We start from the raw sequence: 17,703 nt of genomic DNA on the forward strand, positions 1-17,703 counted from the left end.
CTCGCCAGAAAACCCAAACCAAACGGGCATCTGTGCGCATGGACAACTGACCCCCTTCTCGTGCGGTTCACTGAGGCATACGCGCCGGAACTTCATGGCCACACATTTAGAACTGCTGTTGAAGCCAGTCAGGAGACAGTCTCTCCAAAGGGCTTGTGAAGGCCGTTGGGAATGAAATGAACCCACACAGACATGCCCAAGGGCTGTCGGAAGGGCACAGCTAACTTCATGAAAGAAAACAGAAGTTCTTCAAAGAAAATCATGAATTCGCAGTAGCCAGTTTTTCTCCTGTGTCACTCTATCCATACTGGCGAGGCATTGGACTGCTAACCACAAGGTCCGTGGTTTGAAACCAGCAGCCAATTCATGCAAGAAAGAGGGCTTTCTCCGATGGTGAAAAGGTGCAGTCTCAGAAACCCACAGGGTCAGGTCCACTCTGTCCTATGGGGTCACTAGGAGTTGGCCTTGATTTGCTCGGTGGAAGCGAGCTTTCTGGATCAGTGGATCTATACAGCTACTCTCCTTATTTCCAGCCCCATTAACGCGCCAGTCTCTGTTAGGTCTGTGCCACGGGAAGACTAGTGTCTTCTGAACGGCAACGGATCGAGCCTTGTGGAAGGGTTTGAACCACACCGACGAAAGGAATGGTCTCCAGAGAATGACTCCCATACAAGTGCCCCCGTGGTTGTTTTTTATAAGTTTTTGCTTTGCTTCCACCGACTTGTCCTTCAATTGAGGGTGGATTGCCAAGTGTTCCCTATGTGACATTCTCACATCCTCCTGCTCCATTAAGGAACGCCTTTCTCGGCATCTGTGTGGAGTCAGGGTGAACCCACAGCCTGGGTCTAAGGGAAAGACGGACAGGCTAGCTGGTGCTGCACAACGAACAACTTCAAAGTCTCCGTGGCCGCGCAGAGTCGTAAAGTATTCCCTGCTCTTGCAGACCCTGCCACGGGTCCGGGCACCTGCTGGTTGGCTCAGCTCTCCAGGTAGCTCTGAGTTTGGCGCCAACACTTGCTCCTGTTCTCATCCTGGGAAGGGAGAGCAGAGTTGTAGCCACGGGAGCCAGCAGTCACGGGCCTTCACCTGCAAGTCTATACGTCATTTCCAGTGAAGTCGCCTTGGCCGGCGCAAGCCACATGGTATAGGGGATGTGGCGGTGGGATGTTCCAGGGGGACCAGAGTTTGCAGACCAAGTGGTGATAAACCATCATCACTCCAGAGCCTCGAGAAGTATGCTTAAGAATAAACTTTGAGGAATGTGTGTGCCAAGATGTTTCCCAAGAATGGGAAAACTGCCTCTACGTTAGCTCTGAGAGAAAAGATGGAATCCCACCTTCAGCCCTGAGCGAGTTACAGCATCTCCAGTCAACCTGCGCGAAGGGGTCCAGGTTAGCCTGTCAATCAGGTCATGGCCAATGAGGCCTCTGGATGGGTGTGGCCTTCTCCTGAGGATTTTAGGAATTCCTGTCTTCTTCCCTGGAGGCGGAACACACACTTTCTGTTTCACATTCTGTTGACAAGTCACATGGTGCTATGCTGATAGCAACCAGAGCCCTGGAGCTGGGGGAGCCATGTGGAGAGCCGGCCCAGCACTGAGATGATTCTGCAAGACCCACTGGCCTCTGATCTCCCAGCATTCGACATCGTTGCGTGTGCTGTGAGTCTGCAGAGGAATTATGGAGGGGTAGCTGACATAGGGGCTAATATCGGACTTAGGACTTGATCTGGACTGGGCTGGGCTGTTTTCTTAATGTGATACGAAGCTCTCGTACACACCTGAGTGTCGCTGGATTTGTTTCTCTTAGTTGTTTCCGACTAACAGAGCCCTGACGCAGCCAGTCGATTCCTTGCCGGAACCAAATACAAAACAGGACAGTCTCTGACAACTGGCTTCAGACACCAGAGAAGAGGCAAAGCAGGCCTGGGTCACTAGCAAGGTGAAGTCTCAACTCAGCCCTGAATCCCCGCCCCAGATGCTGCTTCAGGGCTTGGTACACAGGGTAGAGTGAGCAGCCAATGGTGGTCTTGCCGACTAGGACATAGAGATTAGAGTTCGGGGGGTCAAGGGGACTGGCGCGTGAGGGAAGAATATAGGAGGTACACGGAGGGGGCTGGGGGAGATAATTCTGGAGAGCTGTACAAGAGTCCTTCAGAGACTGCGGAAACCAGAGGACACGGGTAGAGTGACCGGAAATCATAGTGACTAGAGTCCCAGGACAGAGTGTAATGCCCACACCACCCGGGCCAGCTGGGAGTGCTCAGAGGGCAGGGCCTTGGTGGTGGGCTCCATCAGGTCTAGGCTCAAGGCGGCTCTAGTGTCAGGAGAGACCAGCCCCTGGGAAGGGGCCTCAGGCTTGGTAAAGGGGAGGGGCAGTGAAAGAGGAAGGTTCCCAATGAGATGGATGGACGCAGTGGCTGCATCAGTGCGCTGGGCCATAGGAAGCTCTGGGGGAGGACGGCACAGGACTGGGCAGTGGTCCTTCTGTTCTGCATATGGTCGCTGTGGGCCGGAGCCGACTTGATGGCACCTGACAACAACACAACGGAGGCTCTGGTCTCATGCATCGAAGGGTCAAAGGGAACCTTGACCTGCCCAAGCTCCTCCCTAGCTGATGTGTCCGCCAAAGTGAAAAAAAGTCCAATGCAATTTAAAGCAGGAAAATAAACTCCGGCACCCAGGTAAAACCTGCAATCACCAGCATCCAGTCACGAAGTGTCGAGCGTGTCACCCCAACAGATGCAAGAGGCGGCTGTTTTCTCCAAAGAAGATATACGAACAGCACTGGAAAAGAATTGCTCCCTGGCTGGTAAGCTCAGACTCATCCACATCGAGCTGATTCCATGACATAGAATCATAATTACTTCCAGGCCTTTGCCCTTTAACTCATGTAGGGCGTAGCGAGCAAAATCACAACACAAAAATAGCACAAAACTGACTCAGGGCAACTATTTTTCCTGGGGATTTTTTTCCCCATAGGGCTTTCAGGTGTTGGTTAGAATGCTTTCCATAGAAAATCTCTTTACTGGGAGCCAGGAGGGGGTTTACATATCAGACCATCGTTTTTGCCTTCAATGGTTTCTCAGCCCTCCCAATGGCTGGCCCCGTTCCCCCACCCTCTTGGAAAGCATGCACTATATGAAGGGATGAATTGAATTTCGCCTGGATTTGCTCCCTTATCTGGATAATGGAAGGGGCAGAGTGACAGCTTCTGTGTGATCCCAGGGACACGCCCATTCTTAACCAGCCTACACAGATGCTTAACTGTCCTTTAACTTCCTTGAGGCCCTGCCACTGGCTGACACAAGGACTCACCCCAACAAGTCTCCTTGCACCTATCACCTTCCTACCTGCTTCGGGTTACCTTTCAGCCAAAGTGCATCCCACGATGTTGGGTTTCATGTTCAAGTAGTCAGCTCACATCGTTGGGCTGACTTCTCTGGCCCCATGCTGTCCAGAATCGACCTGGGAAGGCCACAAAAATGTGCACACGAAGAGTGAAGACTCCCTCCCCGGTCCTGGGGAGGACCACTTTTCTTCCCTGAAGCCTCACTGCTATCTATTCTAGGGACGTTCTCCATTCCCCAACAGGCTCGTCCGCTTGGGGAGGATCCTTTCCTTAGCCTGGCATGTCTCAGGAGCTGGGGGGCTCGGCGCCCACAAGTGGCTCTCCTGGTCTTGCATTCCATTTCTAAAAACAGTGATGTTTATGAAGTGGAAGCCTCTCTGCGCCTCCCTAACTGCTGTGGGAGTCAATTAGTGCTGCTGATGTTGAGACAGAGATGCTCTGTGGGAAAAACAAGGCTGCTCTGCACCCTCCCTTTGCCACCTGCTCTTCGCCCGCCTTCTCATCTCCTCTCCTAGGTGCTCGGAGCAGCAGGTGCAACCAGGGGCCAGTTCTTAGTCCTGAATTGGCAAGTCTTGGAAGGATGAAAGCAGAGTTCTGGGGCCTATGCTACCCTTGACGGTGGCATGGGGGGTGGGGTCACTTGGACATGCCCCAGATCTGGCTGACCTCAAGGTGCTGCCATCTGGCTGAGCCACGTCTGAAGGCTGGAGATGGACATGCTCCTCTCGGTGGAAACCAGAGAGGGCCTACTCTCACCCTGTGTCCCTACAGTGGGGACTGGAGCCTTCAGAGCAGTGACTGGCTCAAGGTGGCACACTGGTGTCAGAGGTGGGATTCGAGCCCACGACTCCTCATTCACAATTCATGCCTTTAACTCATGAAGCGTTTCTTCCCTGGAAGGAAGGTCTTCAGACCCGTGCCAACTCGTGTCACGGAACGGTGACAAAGCTCCATTGTGACTTGAAAATACTTGTGTTTACGTTTTAGATCGTATGAAATATATGAGGTAGCAGGTACGTATGATCCAGTCCTCAGATCTCAAATCTACCTTCACCTCCCAAGTTTACAGTTACAGTGGGCATTTTAGTTAAGTGTGTCAACAGCTTTAAATTTACTCCTTTACCATCTTGGGTTTAGACAATGCCTACGGCTTCTCTCCTGCAGATAGATGCAACCAGTGAATTTGTCTTTCTCGTCCACTCTATCTTGACATGTTACTTTTATAACGTCAAAATTGGTAAGGGTGAGGTTTCATTCTAAGATTATGCCTTTCCGTGCTGGCAAAAAGCTCAAAGCACTGACAACCAGAACAGCACGCCTCGAAGAGCAAGCAGTGTGTCTGAGCTCAGAGGAGACAGACAACATTGAAACACTGCTGCTTGAAGGTGCAGCTCCTGAGAATCAACAGCCCATGGGGATCATTGTATTTTCTACCAAACTCACACTGTGCTTGGCTCCCAGTCCACGTCATGGCTTCACCTTTTCCTATTTCCCAGCTTTGTCCTCAGTGTAATCTAGAGACGCATGATGGGTGGGCCACGTCACGGGCCCCTGAACTCCAACCAAGTCAAACTCACTAACTCCTCACAGGACAGAGAACTGCCCATGGGTTTGAGACGGCCGCTCTTTACGGAACAGGAGGCTAAATCTTGCTCTCATGGAGCAGCTGGTGACTTCAAACTACTGACCTTAGAACCCATTACCCACCAGGGTTCCCTGATGTACCGAATCACTTTTCTAGGTACAAATGCATTGCCTGGACTCTTTCCACCAGTGAATAAGAAGCAGTTAACAAGGAAGGGAAAGACACACATGCATAAGAGCACCACAAAGTGTTTTGAGAATTTACTGTACAGTTGTTGTTTTTTTAAAACAATTTATTTATATGTTGGCTCCTACATGTGCTTACATTTGTGTAAAACATTTATACATATTCTTTACAATTTGTACATATATTAAAGGGCTGCATCATAAACACGGATCCAGGGGACTTTATAAAAGAAAAATCAAGTGGGGAATTACCTAGAAGACATTAACAAAGCCCCGTGAGACATGAGACGGCGGAAAGGCGCCCTACCCTGCCTGCTCACTTGATTTCCTGTCTAGGTGTTTGGGTTTCACCTGACTCCCCGGGCCGGGCGCTGGCTCCTTTGTCTGCAGTCTAACGATTAGGTCAGGAGGGGGAGCTTATGCAGTAAGGCAACTGTGGATCGTGGGGATGGGGGTCTGTGAGGAAGGCAGTGGGTGAGACTGCGTGCTCTGTAGCGGTCACGGAAGCAGCAGCAGTTGGGAGAACTCTCTGAACTTGAGGAAAATCAACAAGTGTGCTTGTCCCTAAACCCCAAAGCCCTGGAGCCACCAGCCCCTGAGTCCTCGCGATTCCTTTTTGGCGAGGAGGGAAGAAGCTTCCTCCCTCAACTGGGGTCCTTTTCAGAAGAGACCAGTGGACTGCCTGGTCCACGCTCAACTCCAGGGCACACCATGCGCGCAGGGCCTTTCTGACTTATTCTTTCTAGTGCAAGTGGGCCCTCACCTGGTGAGATGGGAGGTGCAGAGAGAGAAGGCACTGGGAGAGCGAGTGGTAGGTTTGAACCGCGGACTTACTGGCTAATAGCAGGGAGAAATCTCTCTGCGGAGGGGAAGAGGCAGCCTGGTCGCCAGTTCGCCGAGTGACATACTGTGTCCTACATAAGAGCCAGGTAGGTCAGCGGGCCGGGACGCTCATGCGCCGAGGTCAGCCCTTCAATCCCAAACATGGAAGGCAATGGAAGGTAGACAGAATTTCCTCAACAGACCAGATCCCAGAGGACCGAGTGTTATAAAAATATACATACATATGTTTTTTTATTCTGGCAGATTTCTTGTTTGTCAGAAAGTAATTAGTAAGGGTCTGACATTGGGCACCAACTGGGAGATGGGAGAGGGGAGGTGGGGGCTAGAAATTAGGAGGCTCTGTAAAACACCAAATTTTCCATCTGAAAATTCTGCTCGTTTTAAGTATGTTCCAAAAAGAGGCACGGTCTCCACTGGTATCCTGCCGGCTGCAGACAGAGCCGGCGGGCTGGGCGCTCAGGTCTCGGGGAGGAGACCTGCGCTGGCCACTCTTCTCCCCTTCGCACTCGGCGGGAGCACCGACGTCCCGTCCACGCCCGGCAGAAACAGGCACGCGTCCGACTGGTCTACATCACTGGGAAGCGGCCGAGGGCCTGCCTCAGCTTCTCTGCAATCTGGGAAAGGCAGAGGGGTGTTGGGATGCCTGAGCGCGGCAGCAGCACCCCACAGGGGCAGGTGCCCTCCCTTCCCACCCCGAGGCCCCTGCCTGGGGGCAGGCTCGTCCCTGGGGCTGGGGCTGCTGCTGGAGAGCCCTTCCTCTCTGCCCACAATGGTGCCCGAGGCCCTGCTCCTCCGAGGGCCTGGCCAGTCTGCAAGCCTGGCTGCGTGTCCTGCCTGATCCAGGCTGTTCTCTGGGCTACCCGCGAGGACCTGCTGGACCTCTACTCTTCCTCCAGGGACCCGAGGCATCCTTGGCTCCACGCGACGGGAACCGTGTTTGCACAAACAGCAGCACCGTCAACCAGCGTGTGCACACTTTTCTGGGCTCGCTGGCCTCTGACACGTGGCCCCGCCAGCGAGCCAGATCCAGGTGTGCCAAGGCAGGGCTTGGCTGGGGCGCTGGGGCACAGAGAGCAGCAGCGGTTGTGATTTGCACTGAGAGGCAAGCAGGCCATGCATGATAAAGCGTGCCATCAGAGGGCACTCTGACTCGCGGCTCCTGGAACCAGACGAGCAGTGCGGGGTCCCATGGCTGATTTCTGAATGGAAACACCCAGGGGCTCCCACTCTCTTTCAGGGCAGCTGTGGAGACATCATGTCTTGCGGAACTCTCAGCATCAGGACGTTACCACTCTCCCTCTGTGGCAGTTAGAGAACCCACAGGACTGCTGCTCTCAGGAAGCACGGAGTGGGCGGCAAAATCAGGCCTCCATGGGGGCTCAGAACAGGACCCGATACCGTCTCTCCCCAGAGAAACGCTTTTCAAGTCAACCATGGCTTTTCAAACAGGAAAACACGATGTGCCCAGCAGAGACTGAGAAACTCGCCTGGACCGAGTCACGCGGTGCGGTCAGGAGCACCCTCCCGAGAACCCTGCTCCAGAAGGGTGTGCGCCAGGCTAGCGGGGAGGGCCACAGACGTACCGTCTCATAGAACTGCACCTGCTGCTCCAGGTACAGGCGGATGACACTGTTGTAATCGTAGATCCGGTTACTATGGAAATGATTCATCTCCGCTGCAACCAAAGAAGACACCAGTCAGTCTGGCCGAGGCCTGATGTCAGCGTAGCCGGCTGGCGGGATGAACCCTTGACACAGAGGCTCAAAGTGGCTGGGGGAAGGCGAGGGCAAGAGGACACTTCCCGGCAAACGGTGACTTTCACTGGCTGCTCAGTCCACACCACCAGACCCATCCTTACACATGACAGCCAAAACCAAAGATTCGTTCCAACAGGAAGACTAGGCAGGACACCGAGCTGGTCCTGCCTGCCATGGTGACCCGTGAGAGAGAGCTGGGGGCTTTCTTTAGCCCTGTAGGCACTGGGTGGGCCCTGCCACCATGTGCCCTCTAAGGCACTCCTGGAAGGCTGGGCAGAGGCTACCCCGACCACCAAGACAGGCAGGTAGACCCCACTTCTCAGCAGCAAGAGGAAGGGAGCTCATAGGCGCTGCCCTTGCCTTTGCCGATACACGGGTCCCGCCCTCTCGGTGGGCCCCAGCCATCACCTCTACACGGGTGATGCCAGACCCTGTCCTTTACACAGAAGTCCAAAAAGCCACCTGCTGGCGCAGGTGAGTTGTTCTGAGTTTTAGACCTCCGTCGCGGGGGCTGCAGGGTCGGTTCCGATTCACGGCGACCCCACGTTCAATGACGAAGCACTGCCGGTCCTGAGCACGCTCACAGTTGTCCTTATGTTTGCACCCACTGTCACAGCCACTGTGTCCATCACCACGAGGGTCTCCTCCTTTTCACTGTCTCTCTAGTTCTGTATTACTCTTCTTTAAAGTTGTAAGTGGCTTGTTATTTACCTACTTGGATAATCTCAAAATCAAATCCAACCCCAAACTCCCCATTTCAAACCTTTTGAAAATGCAAAGCTCCAATCAGTTCTCCACCCCACCCCGCACCTCCTGCCTCTTGCTGGTGGCTCCAGAACGCTGGGGAGCCGCTCTTGCTCCCATTCATGCACTGGTTGTTTCTTGAAAAAACCTGCAAATATGTTTCATTCTCTTCTCCCCAAAACATACGACCCCAAAGTAAAACAAGTCCCACAGCCACTCCACCAGTTCTGCCTCATAGCGGCCCTGTAGGGCAGAGACGCGGGGGCAGCAGGCTTCTTTTTCTGGTCAGTTACCCATGAGCCCATTCCTTACCTTGCAGCGCATAAGACATAGTGCCAACACGCTTCACCATACTGTGCTTGTCTTGTGGTGTGATTTTACTAGTGGCCACTAGTTTATCACTCTCTTTCACCTTTTCTATTGCTCCCTGTGAAACAGAAAATGCGGCGTGTCTCAATAAAACGAAGCTAAGCTTGTCAGTCATTCGTTCTAAATCTAACCATGCTAACGGATTCCATTCTTTACTCCCCACAGACCAGGAATATGCTACCCCTCCCCCCAATCAGAACATAAGAATATCCCATTGACCTCCTTGAAGTCACCAGGAAGCAAAAGCTATTCGTGAGAAATGCACGGGAACGGAAAGCGACAGTTTTACGGCCCCACAGAAGTAGGGAACTGAAGCTCACGGGCTCCCAGCAGCGCGCTGACCCCACGGCCTCGTGCTAGGAATGGACGCACCAAGAACACTTCTTGGGAGGAAGCTGCGTGGTGGGGAGCAGAAAGCACAGCCCATGGAGGCAGCCTCTCGGTCTCCTCCTTATAAACTGGAGTGGCCGGTGTCAAGGGTGCCGCCTCCCAGTTGGAGCCTGGCTTTTCCATCAGAACCCTGACTCAGTTTTAAACAGACACTTACAGAGGGTAAACCCTAACTTACTGCCATTAAGTCGATTCTGACCTACAGCAACCCAATAGGACAGGGCGTAACGTCCCCCTGGGGATTTCCAGGACGGTAAGATCCTTGCTGGAGCAGCGGGCCCGCTAGGGCTCAGCCCAGCTTCACATAGTCAGAGCTGTCTACAGAGAAGCCCGTCACACCACAAGAAAGTGGGGTGCAAGCATGGAATCCTACTAACTGTCCCGAGCTATGACCAAGTTTGCCAAAGCTGCTCAGAGTCCCTCCATCACCGGGCAACCTTCCGTGGTACTTATCTGGTACAGCTAAAGGCCAGCATGGCCGCCTGTCGGGACTGGTCCCTTGACAGACCGCCCGGTAGAGATCTGGTTACTCAGGTCAAGGAAACCCTAATCCACCAGAGTGTTAGGAGGTCAGAACATCCAGGACTCTGGAGTAAGATACAGGTGCTTAAACGAACAGAAACACTCACCCCAGCAAATGGGAGGATGTCTCACACCAGCTTTCTTGTGTAAAACCCCTTGTCACGAGAATGACTGTTTCTTTCTTTTTTCTCCCTAACCCTAACCCTAGCCCTAACCCTGACAGTTTCCTTTTCATGGGCATGGCTGAACAATAGTAACCACTGCAGTGGTGAGAGACCCTACTCGGTTCAATGCCAGGACATGAACCTGCCCAGGAAGGTTGCCTTCGATCTCAAAGATCACAATGATTGTTATTATCTGAATAATTATAGGTATAAAAGAATATTCTCGTTATTTTTTAATTCCCCACAAGTATGTTACACACACACACACACACACACACACACACAGAGAGAAAGAATGAAAACTACTCATAAAGCAACGGTTCTCAACCTGTGGGCCATGACCCCTCTGGAGGTCAAACGACCCTTTCAAGGGTCGCCCAATTCATAACAGTAGCAAAATGACAGTGAAGTAGCAACAACAATAATGTTATGGTTGGGGGATGGGGTCACTACAACATGAGAAATTGTGTGAAAGGGTCGTGGCATTGGGAAGGTTGAGAACCACTGCATGCTATGAATTTCACGAACACTAGAATATTCCAAGTGGTCTCATCTGGCTCCAGAGAGCCTTCCCCTCCCGTTCCGGAGTGGAGGAATGGAGGGAGGGGCTTGTGCAGTGGGTGTGGTGAACCGGTTGCCTCGGTGCGGACTGTAAGTTACCTTGTGCGCACCGATGATGTCGGGGAAGCAGCCGAGGAAGCCCTTGTACTCGTGATTGCATTCCATCAGGAAGTGGAGGTCCTTCTTTGGCTAGACGGAGACATGGTTGGTTATAAACAGAGGAACCCAGAAAACCAAAGGGGAAGAAAAGCAGCAGGGCCACATGGCCATCGAGCAACTCCTCCCTGTCTTACATCAGTTAGTGAGGGTTAACGGTCAAGCAAGTGCTCCTGAGAGATCAGAAACCCCAAACTACTGCACCACCCACCCCCAGTCCATTCCGATGCATGGTGACTCTATTGGGCAAAGAAGAACTGCCCCTGTGGGTTCCAAAGGTGTACATATTTATAGGACTAGAAAGCCTCATTTTTCTCCCAAGGAGCAGCTGGTGGTTTCAAACTGCTGACCCTGAGGTTAGCAGCCCAACATGTAACCCACTACACTACCAGGGCTTCTACACAGCCTATTAAATATCTACTACTTACTTAGGTAATATCTTATTGTCCATCACTTCACATTTACAACAACAGAAAAGAATCTACAATCTGAATGTTTTGGGAAAGGCAGACATCTTGTTGGTAATGAATGTGGAGGTACCAGGTGATGGTAAGTGTTGGCGTAGCTGGGCTAAGATTCTCAGTGGTCTGGTAGTTAGAAACCCCAACCCTAAACCCACTTCCACTGAGTGGATTCTGACTCATGGTGACCCTGCAGTGCAGAAGACCACCATTCCCTAGGGTTTCTGAGGCTATCATCTTTCCAAGAACAGCCAGCCTCAGCTTTCTCCCTGGGAGCGGCCAGTGGGTTTGCAGCCCCATGGGTATCTCATTACTCCACCAGAGCTCCTTGGCAGTTATGCAGCGATGTGATCTGGCAGCGATATAATGATGTAGTCATCTTCCATTCTGTGATCAGACGTGGTCATTCGCCTTTACATGGAATGCTGATTTTCAAATAACAACCTGGCCTGTCGTTAAGTGAAGAGTCGGTGCACCCTGAATGGCATGTTGCCAAGAGGCTAGAAGACTGAATTCAAGGTTCGGCTTTCCTTTGGCTCTAGAGGAAGGTCCTTGTCTCCTTCTAACACTGGCAGATCTGGAAAGTTCCGTGTGTGCTGACATCAATCTTCCCACGGGTCTAGGAGGTTCTCAGCACAGGGCCCCAGCCCCAAAGGATACAGTCTGCTCCTGACTCTTCTTTCTGTGATAGTGAAGCCCTTTTCTTTCTACACATTCTTCCCCCCCTCTCTCTTGTATGACTACAGGTAATGCAGGTCTTAAATCCGGGAAACTACCCTTAAAGTGGGTTGGGGGCACCTGAGTAGGGATGTTGTATCCCACCCTACTCTTCCCCATTAGCATAACACACATAACCCACTCATCATGAGCACCCTCTAAGTCCTGTCATATGAACAACTAGGTCAGGATGGAGGACAGTCACACAATCCAGGGGTCGTGGCCCAGCCAGGCTGGCACAGATTTCGGGTTACACAATTCCATGCAAGACAGTGGCTCAGATAGGACCAAAGACATCTATGTTCATCTAGATTTCTCAGCGATAAACTTAACTACCCACTTTAGCTTAACCTAAGAAACACTATCATGAAACCAACAAGGATGCATAAGAAAAGCAGCAGCTGTCCATTTGGGAAGCTTCCCTTACATTGTAAGTTAAATAAGTGGCCTCTCAGGCACACAATATTAGCTCAAATTATCATGCTAATACCTGCTCTGCCACAAGATTGGCAATTTCTTCGTAAGTCTTCCCAGCTTCCGTTATTGCGTCATTGAGATCCGTTTCCCCTGAGAATACGGACACTTGTATCAGTGGTTTTCAGTTAAGATATCTGCTTCTCACTTATTTTAATAAAAATTGCAATTACAGAGAAGTTCCAACATTTTTGATAGGAGACAGGATCCCCCTGGACTGATCATCCAGCTCCCCAAGTAGCCACACCCCTTTCACTGGATATGAGACATATACATTAGCAGGGGTCCGTATTCCGAATTCTTATCTTAAAATCAGGACAAAAGCACAATCACATTGTAGAAGTTAGATGATTTTATGTCAACCTGAAGACGTATCAAAGTGTAGGGGTGGAATCCAACCTGTCAATCAGGTTACAACCTGATGATGCCTCATTGGGGATGTAGCTTTTGATAACCATAGGAAACTGGAAAGTCTCCCCTCTGCCCCATCTTCTTGCTTCCTGGGTCTCTGCTACAGACCCAGGGAGCCGCTGGTGTCTCGCCAGGTGTCCACAGACCCTGGATCCACACAGGCTTGTTGTCTTCCTGTGTTCTGCATGGTTGCATGTGGCTACGTGAGTCTGAAGAGGGACTTAGGATAAGTATTGGACTTATGGAATTGAGTTGGGATGCCTTCTTCTTGATAAAAAGCTCTTTCTAATACATATGAGTGTGTCACAGGATTTGTTTCACTAGACAACCGGCCGAACACACACGTGCAGGAGAGTAATTCCTAACATAAAGGATTCAGCTCGTGTGAAGGTACCCCGACCCCCCAGAAGTTGGCTCTTAAATAAAGACCTGAAGAAGGCTTGCTTGGCAGAGCTAGTCTGTGAGCTCCCTAGTGCTGGTGTCACAGAAATGCCTTGGGGGCAAGTCACGACCAGAACTCCGCCTTCTCCCAGCACACCAGCTCCAGGGAAGGCTCTCTCCCTCCTGCGCTGGAGAGACGCCATTGCTGTGGCGTCTCTGCTTCTCTCCTCGAGACGGTGCCGCTCTGCTCCCTGCATCACTAAGACATGCCCTATCGTGCTCACACCTCTCTACCCTCACAGACCCAACCCTGTTCCCATTTAGGACTATGGTACCAGTATTGGGGGTCAGGGTATAGGGGAAATACCATTCAATCAATAGCACCGTTGATGTTTTCTTAAATTTATACGATAGCACCCCGAACCCCACTTTCCATGAGTCAGATCGATGAACCCCAGAGCTCTCCCTTTCGGTGAGTGGCCTCTTGGGCGCCTTAAAACATTCAGAGGCATACTCTTACAGAGACCTACCTCCTCGGGGCGCCAAGAGAATCACTTTGCTCCCAGTACTGATCCTCTACGTCTGCTCCTCACCTCCTGTCCTGTTGTCCTGTATTTCCCAGTTATGGCCCGCGTAAAAACCTATGCCGTGATTAACGTGTGCACTAACGACGTACAAGGTGCGAGGTGAGAGTACTGGTAGAAGCCGTGGTTAAGGTTATGTGCCAACATGGCCATGTCCTGATTCTCAGTGGTTTGGCAATTAAGTATTGATGCCATTTGGAAGTTATGTAATGATGTACTCATCCTCACGTAGTGGCAATTTCCGAATCGTGACTGGTCTCTCTGGAGCTCCCCCACAGCACAACATGAGGAGCGGGGCTACGCTTTGTAAGTGACAGCAGATCCTCAACTTGGGGCCACCCACCCGACGAGCTGTTTGACCTCTTACACAAGCCGCAGTGCAATACACACTAAAGCGCTCAGGGGCAGCTGCTCCCTTCTCATGGGGCCACCATGTGAACGTTCAATGAAGCCGGAGACTGCCCTGTCAAAGCCCTGGCAGCCGTGACTCCACAGCGTGTGGCAGCGTGTAAAGCGGGAGGAGACTGCTGCCTGCCACACTACTCTGACAATGAAACAAAAGCCCTCAATCCGAGGGGCAGCACGGCCAGCGTGCTTGCAAGAACACACACGGTACAGAGGCCTCTGCTCGGCGTCAAAAGCATTGGGGGGAGGCCGGTGCAGCGACCTGGCCGCCTTCAATGATCAGGCTCGTGGGTGGGAGCCTGAGGAGGGCGGGAAGGTGGGTAGAAGACAGACCTTGATAGCCGCTGGAGCTGAACACCGAGGCCAAGCTCTGCAGCGCCTTGCCGATCTTCTGGTACTCCTTGGGCAGCGCTGGAAGACAGACGGACAGGGAGGCTGTGACAGCCCTCTGGGCAGAGGAAAAAGTGGCCACTCTGATCGTCAGAGACTCTGAAGCCATTTCAACTAGTCCAGAGTCTTTGGGGTAAAATCTCGATGAAAAATGACCACGTGACAGCCGCAGCCCCTCGTTGCAGTCAGTCACCACAGGACGAGCACTGTATTGAGACCACCGTGTCACCATCAGAAAACCTTCCAAAGGGAACAACTCAGGAGACTACCTAGCGGGAGGAGAGGGCGGGACTACAAAGCCACAGGCTCGCTGAGTGAGGGGGAAGACAGTGATCCCCAGGAGTGGGGAGAGAAGTCACAGAAATGGGGGTAAGGTAAGCTATTGGGAGATTCTACTAAGTCAGTTCAAACTGTGGGCTACAAAACTGATGATCTGAAATGCACTCCCACCTAGCTCACAGTAACAAAGTTGCTGATAGGAAAGAGAGAGACAGGTGGCGTTTCCAGGGCTCCTGGGAGCCGTACACTACTACCACATTCAGGTGACCATGCTGCTTACGTCTTCATTCAGGCTCCCCGCCGCCTTTGCACATGCGGCTGAATGACAGAGGTGGTGGGTGGGGAGCAGTCGGGCCCTGTCTGTCCCGCTGGGCACAGGCACCTCCCTGCAACCACAACAAAGGCTCCCCAGCCCAGGCTGAGGACTCCTCTCCTCTGGGTAAGCAGCAGATGAAGCGCACAGCCTCTCAAACCCCATGTCTTTGTGAAGCCCTTCCCAGAGAAGGGCCACTTTAGCCTAAGCCCCTTTGTTTGCCTCTGGGGCCCTACGCTCTGCCCTGCTGAGGCTTTCCAAAGCCTGACTGCCAGCAATGCCCATGACCTGCTGAGCCCACCGACTGGGAGGAGGGTGACTGGGAGGAGGGCGGGCTGCTAGGGGCTTTCATTCTCTCTCTTAGAGGGAGGGAGGGAAGGAGGGAGGGGGGAGGAGAAAGAGCAAGAAGGAGCCTTGCCCTCCTCCTGTCTCCTCATGTGGTATTCCGGGCCCACATCTGACAGATGTCACTCATCCGGAGGCTGGGGTTCAGTACTGATATCTGGACACACCCCCCCCCCCATTCGCTATCACCATTCTCCGTAGCTTCCACACTAGACTTTCCAGCTGATTCTAACACACAACCAGGTTAAAAATAAAGCATGGTGATCAAGCATCTGGCTGATGGCAGGGTTTTTGTGTGGTGATCCTTCAGGGTCTGGGGCAATGGGCTGATTCTAGAAGAGGGGTGGACAGCCTGACACCCCTATCCTCCACCATTGTCAGTGCTGGCTTTCCCCTGGGAAATGGCTTTGCCAAACACATGTCTTCCCGAAGGACTGAAGCTCACAAAGCAAAAGCATGAGGTTGGGAACGGACACAGCACTCCTCCAGCAAGGACTCAACTCTCCACAGACCACGGCACCTCCCAGGAGCTGGGACACTCGAGAGGCGGGTTTCTGTGACTATGGGGGCTGGGGGCTGAGGTCCGACAGTTTCAGGATGGCAGGCACTCCTGTTTTCAGGGGATGCTCCCTCCCAGCATGGCTGAGCCTGCGGCAGGGACCCACTTACGTCCTGTGCAGCGTTTCCAATGCTCCTGGCCCACCGTCAGCAGCTCCTTCACGCCGTCGTCCATGGACTTGGTGAACTTGCTGACGGCATCACACTTCTGCTCTCTGTGGGCAAGGGCAGAGTCACAAGTCACCTGCCCAAAGGTCATGGCCAGGACCTGCTACCAAACCTTTAAGTATCTGCATGGCTGGGGGACACTCCCGCCTCCCACACTTGCATTTCAACAACGACCCTTGCACAACATGGGTCTTCAGAATAGGCCTGCATCGGGCGTTCGAGAGAACCGGGCCCATTCGCAACTACTTGCGGATTTTAACTGGCATTTTCTAAAGGAAAGGAAAGCCCTACTAGTGAGGATCTTAGTCAGTGGCACTCCTGTCTCGGGCAGTGCTGTCACAAGATGCTCATAGTGGCTGTCTGTTCAGAGTTCTGTACAGAATCCCCGAGCAAAGCCTGGGCACTCAGAGCACACGAAGTGGCCGGGCAAGGCTGTCGGAGCAAGTGCAGAGGAGGGAGGGCGCCGCACTGAGACCGTGAGCACAGTGCTGTGTGTAAGCAAAGGGTCTCTCTCGCAGGACTGGACTGAGAGAGGAGGGCGGGCAGACAACACACCAGCAAGTGATCGCTGCTTTCCTTTCCAGGTGTGTGTGTGTGTGTGTGTGTGTGTGTTTTCCCCGCCCCCCCTTGTCCGTGTTTCTGGTAGCAACACTTGTATATAAAGCAGTGATTTTATGGTAAGAGGGGAACAAGCTTCTGGAAACTAAAGCCTAGCTTCGTTATTAGTCCAGACACAGAAGAGGAATCACTCCAGATTTGCAACTGACTTCCAAATTCAGAAGCTCACTGCCACTGAGTCGACTCTGAATCAATCACAGAACGCCTACAGGACAGCAGGGAACAGTCCCTGTGGGCTTCTGACACTGCAAGTCCTTAGAGGAGTAGAAAGCCCCCACCTTTCACCATGGAGTTGCTGGTGGTTTAGAATGGTTGACTTTATAGCCCAGTTCGTAATCTATCAGGGGTCCCACTGAGCCTCCATTTAACAATAACATGATTTAAAGATATAGGAGATGCAGGTTGGGGGTTGCTCCCCCAGGTAGCACCCAGCGGGGCTCCTGCTTTGCCATCAGTGGTGTCCGAGGGCTGCATCTCACCTTGCTTCTCAGGACCTTGTTGGAAGTGCCATGCCATACACCTTGTCCCCTAAGAAGCCAGTGACTTAGAGGGAAACTGATCGCTGTCTCCTGTTCTGGTGGGGACAGTCCTTCTGCACAGTCTGATGACAAGCCCTGCTTATTCTACAGCCCCCAGGTGACCCCCTGAACTCGTGGGGAACTCTTGGCTGACCCAGTCAGAAACAAAGGCACCTGCAGCGGCCTCACTTACATTTCCAGTAGGTCCAAGTCAGGCGCCTCTGGCTCCATGCTGGAAAAGATCATCACTCCCACCAGCTCATCTTTTTCTGCCTTCCTCTTCCCGGTTTTCCACTCCTGGAAGGAAGTGACTGCAGCGTGAAGGCCTCTCAGAGTCCCCTCTCAGCCTGGGCTCGCTGGCCAGCCCAGGCAGCGGCACCCTGGCTCATCCCCGCCACACACACACACACACACACACACACACACACACACACACCCTCCCAATGCAGGCCTTG

General features: G+C 52.6%; 1 protein-coding gene across 2 annotated transcripts in view; it reads right to left on the minus strand.

The window, feature by feature from the left end:
* Positions 1–5,206: 5,206 nt before the first annotated feature.
* The window catches only part of SNX9 (sorting nexin 9), an 84,955-nt gene continuing 72,458 nt past the window's right edge, over positions 5,207–17,703 (minus strand). For both annotated transcript variants that reach the window (XM_075554332.1, XM_075554331.1), the window contains 8 exons: positions 17,442–17,545; positions 16,056–16,159; positions 14,393–14,470; positions 12,295–12,371; positions 10,570–10,659; positions 8,777–8,891; positions 7,547–7,638; positions 5,207–6,577 (listed from right to left, as the gene is read on the minus strand). In XM_075554332.1, the coding sequence (XP_075410447.1) occupies positions 6,530–6,577; positions 7,547–7,638; positions 8,777–8,891; positions 10,570–10,659; positions 12,295–12,371; positions 14,393–14,470; positions 16,056–16,159; positions 17,442–17,545 (708 nt within the window). In that variant the 3' untranslated portion in view covers positions 5,207–6,529. The remainder of the gene's footprint in view (positions 6,578–7,546; positions 7,639–8,776; positions 8,892–10,569; positions 10,660–12,294; positions 12,372–14,392; positions 14,471–16,055; positions 16,160–17,441; positions 17,546–17,703) is intronic.

This window comes from Tenrec ecaudatus, chromosome 7 (assembly GCF_050624435.1).
Source record: "Tenrec ecaudatus isolate mTenEca1 chromosome 7, mTenEca1.hap1, whole genome shotgun sequence".
In the NCBI taxonomy this organism is placed as follows: domain Eukaryota; kingdom Metazoa; phylum Chordata; class Mammalia; order Afrosoricida; family Tenrecidae; genus Tenrec; species Tenrec ecaudatus.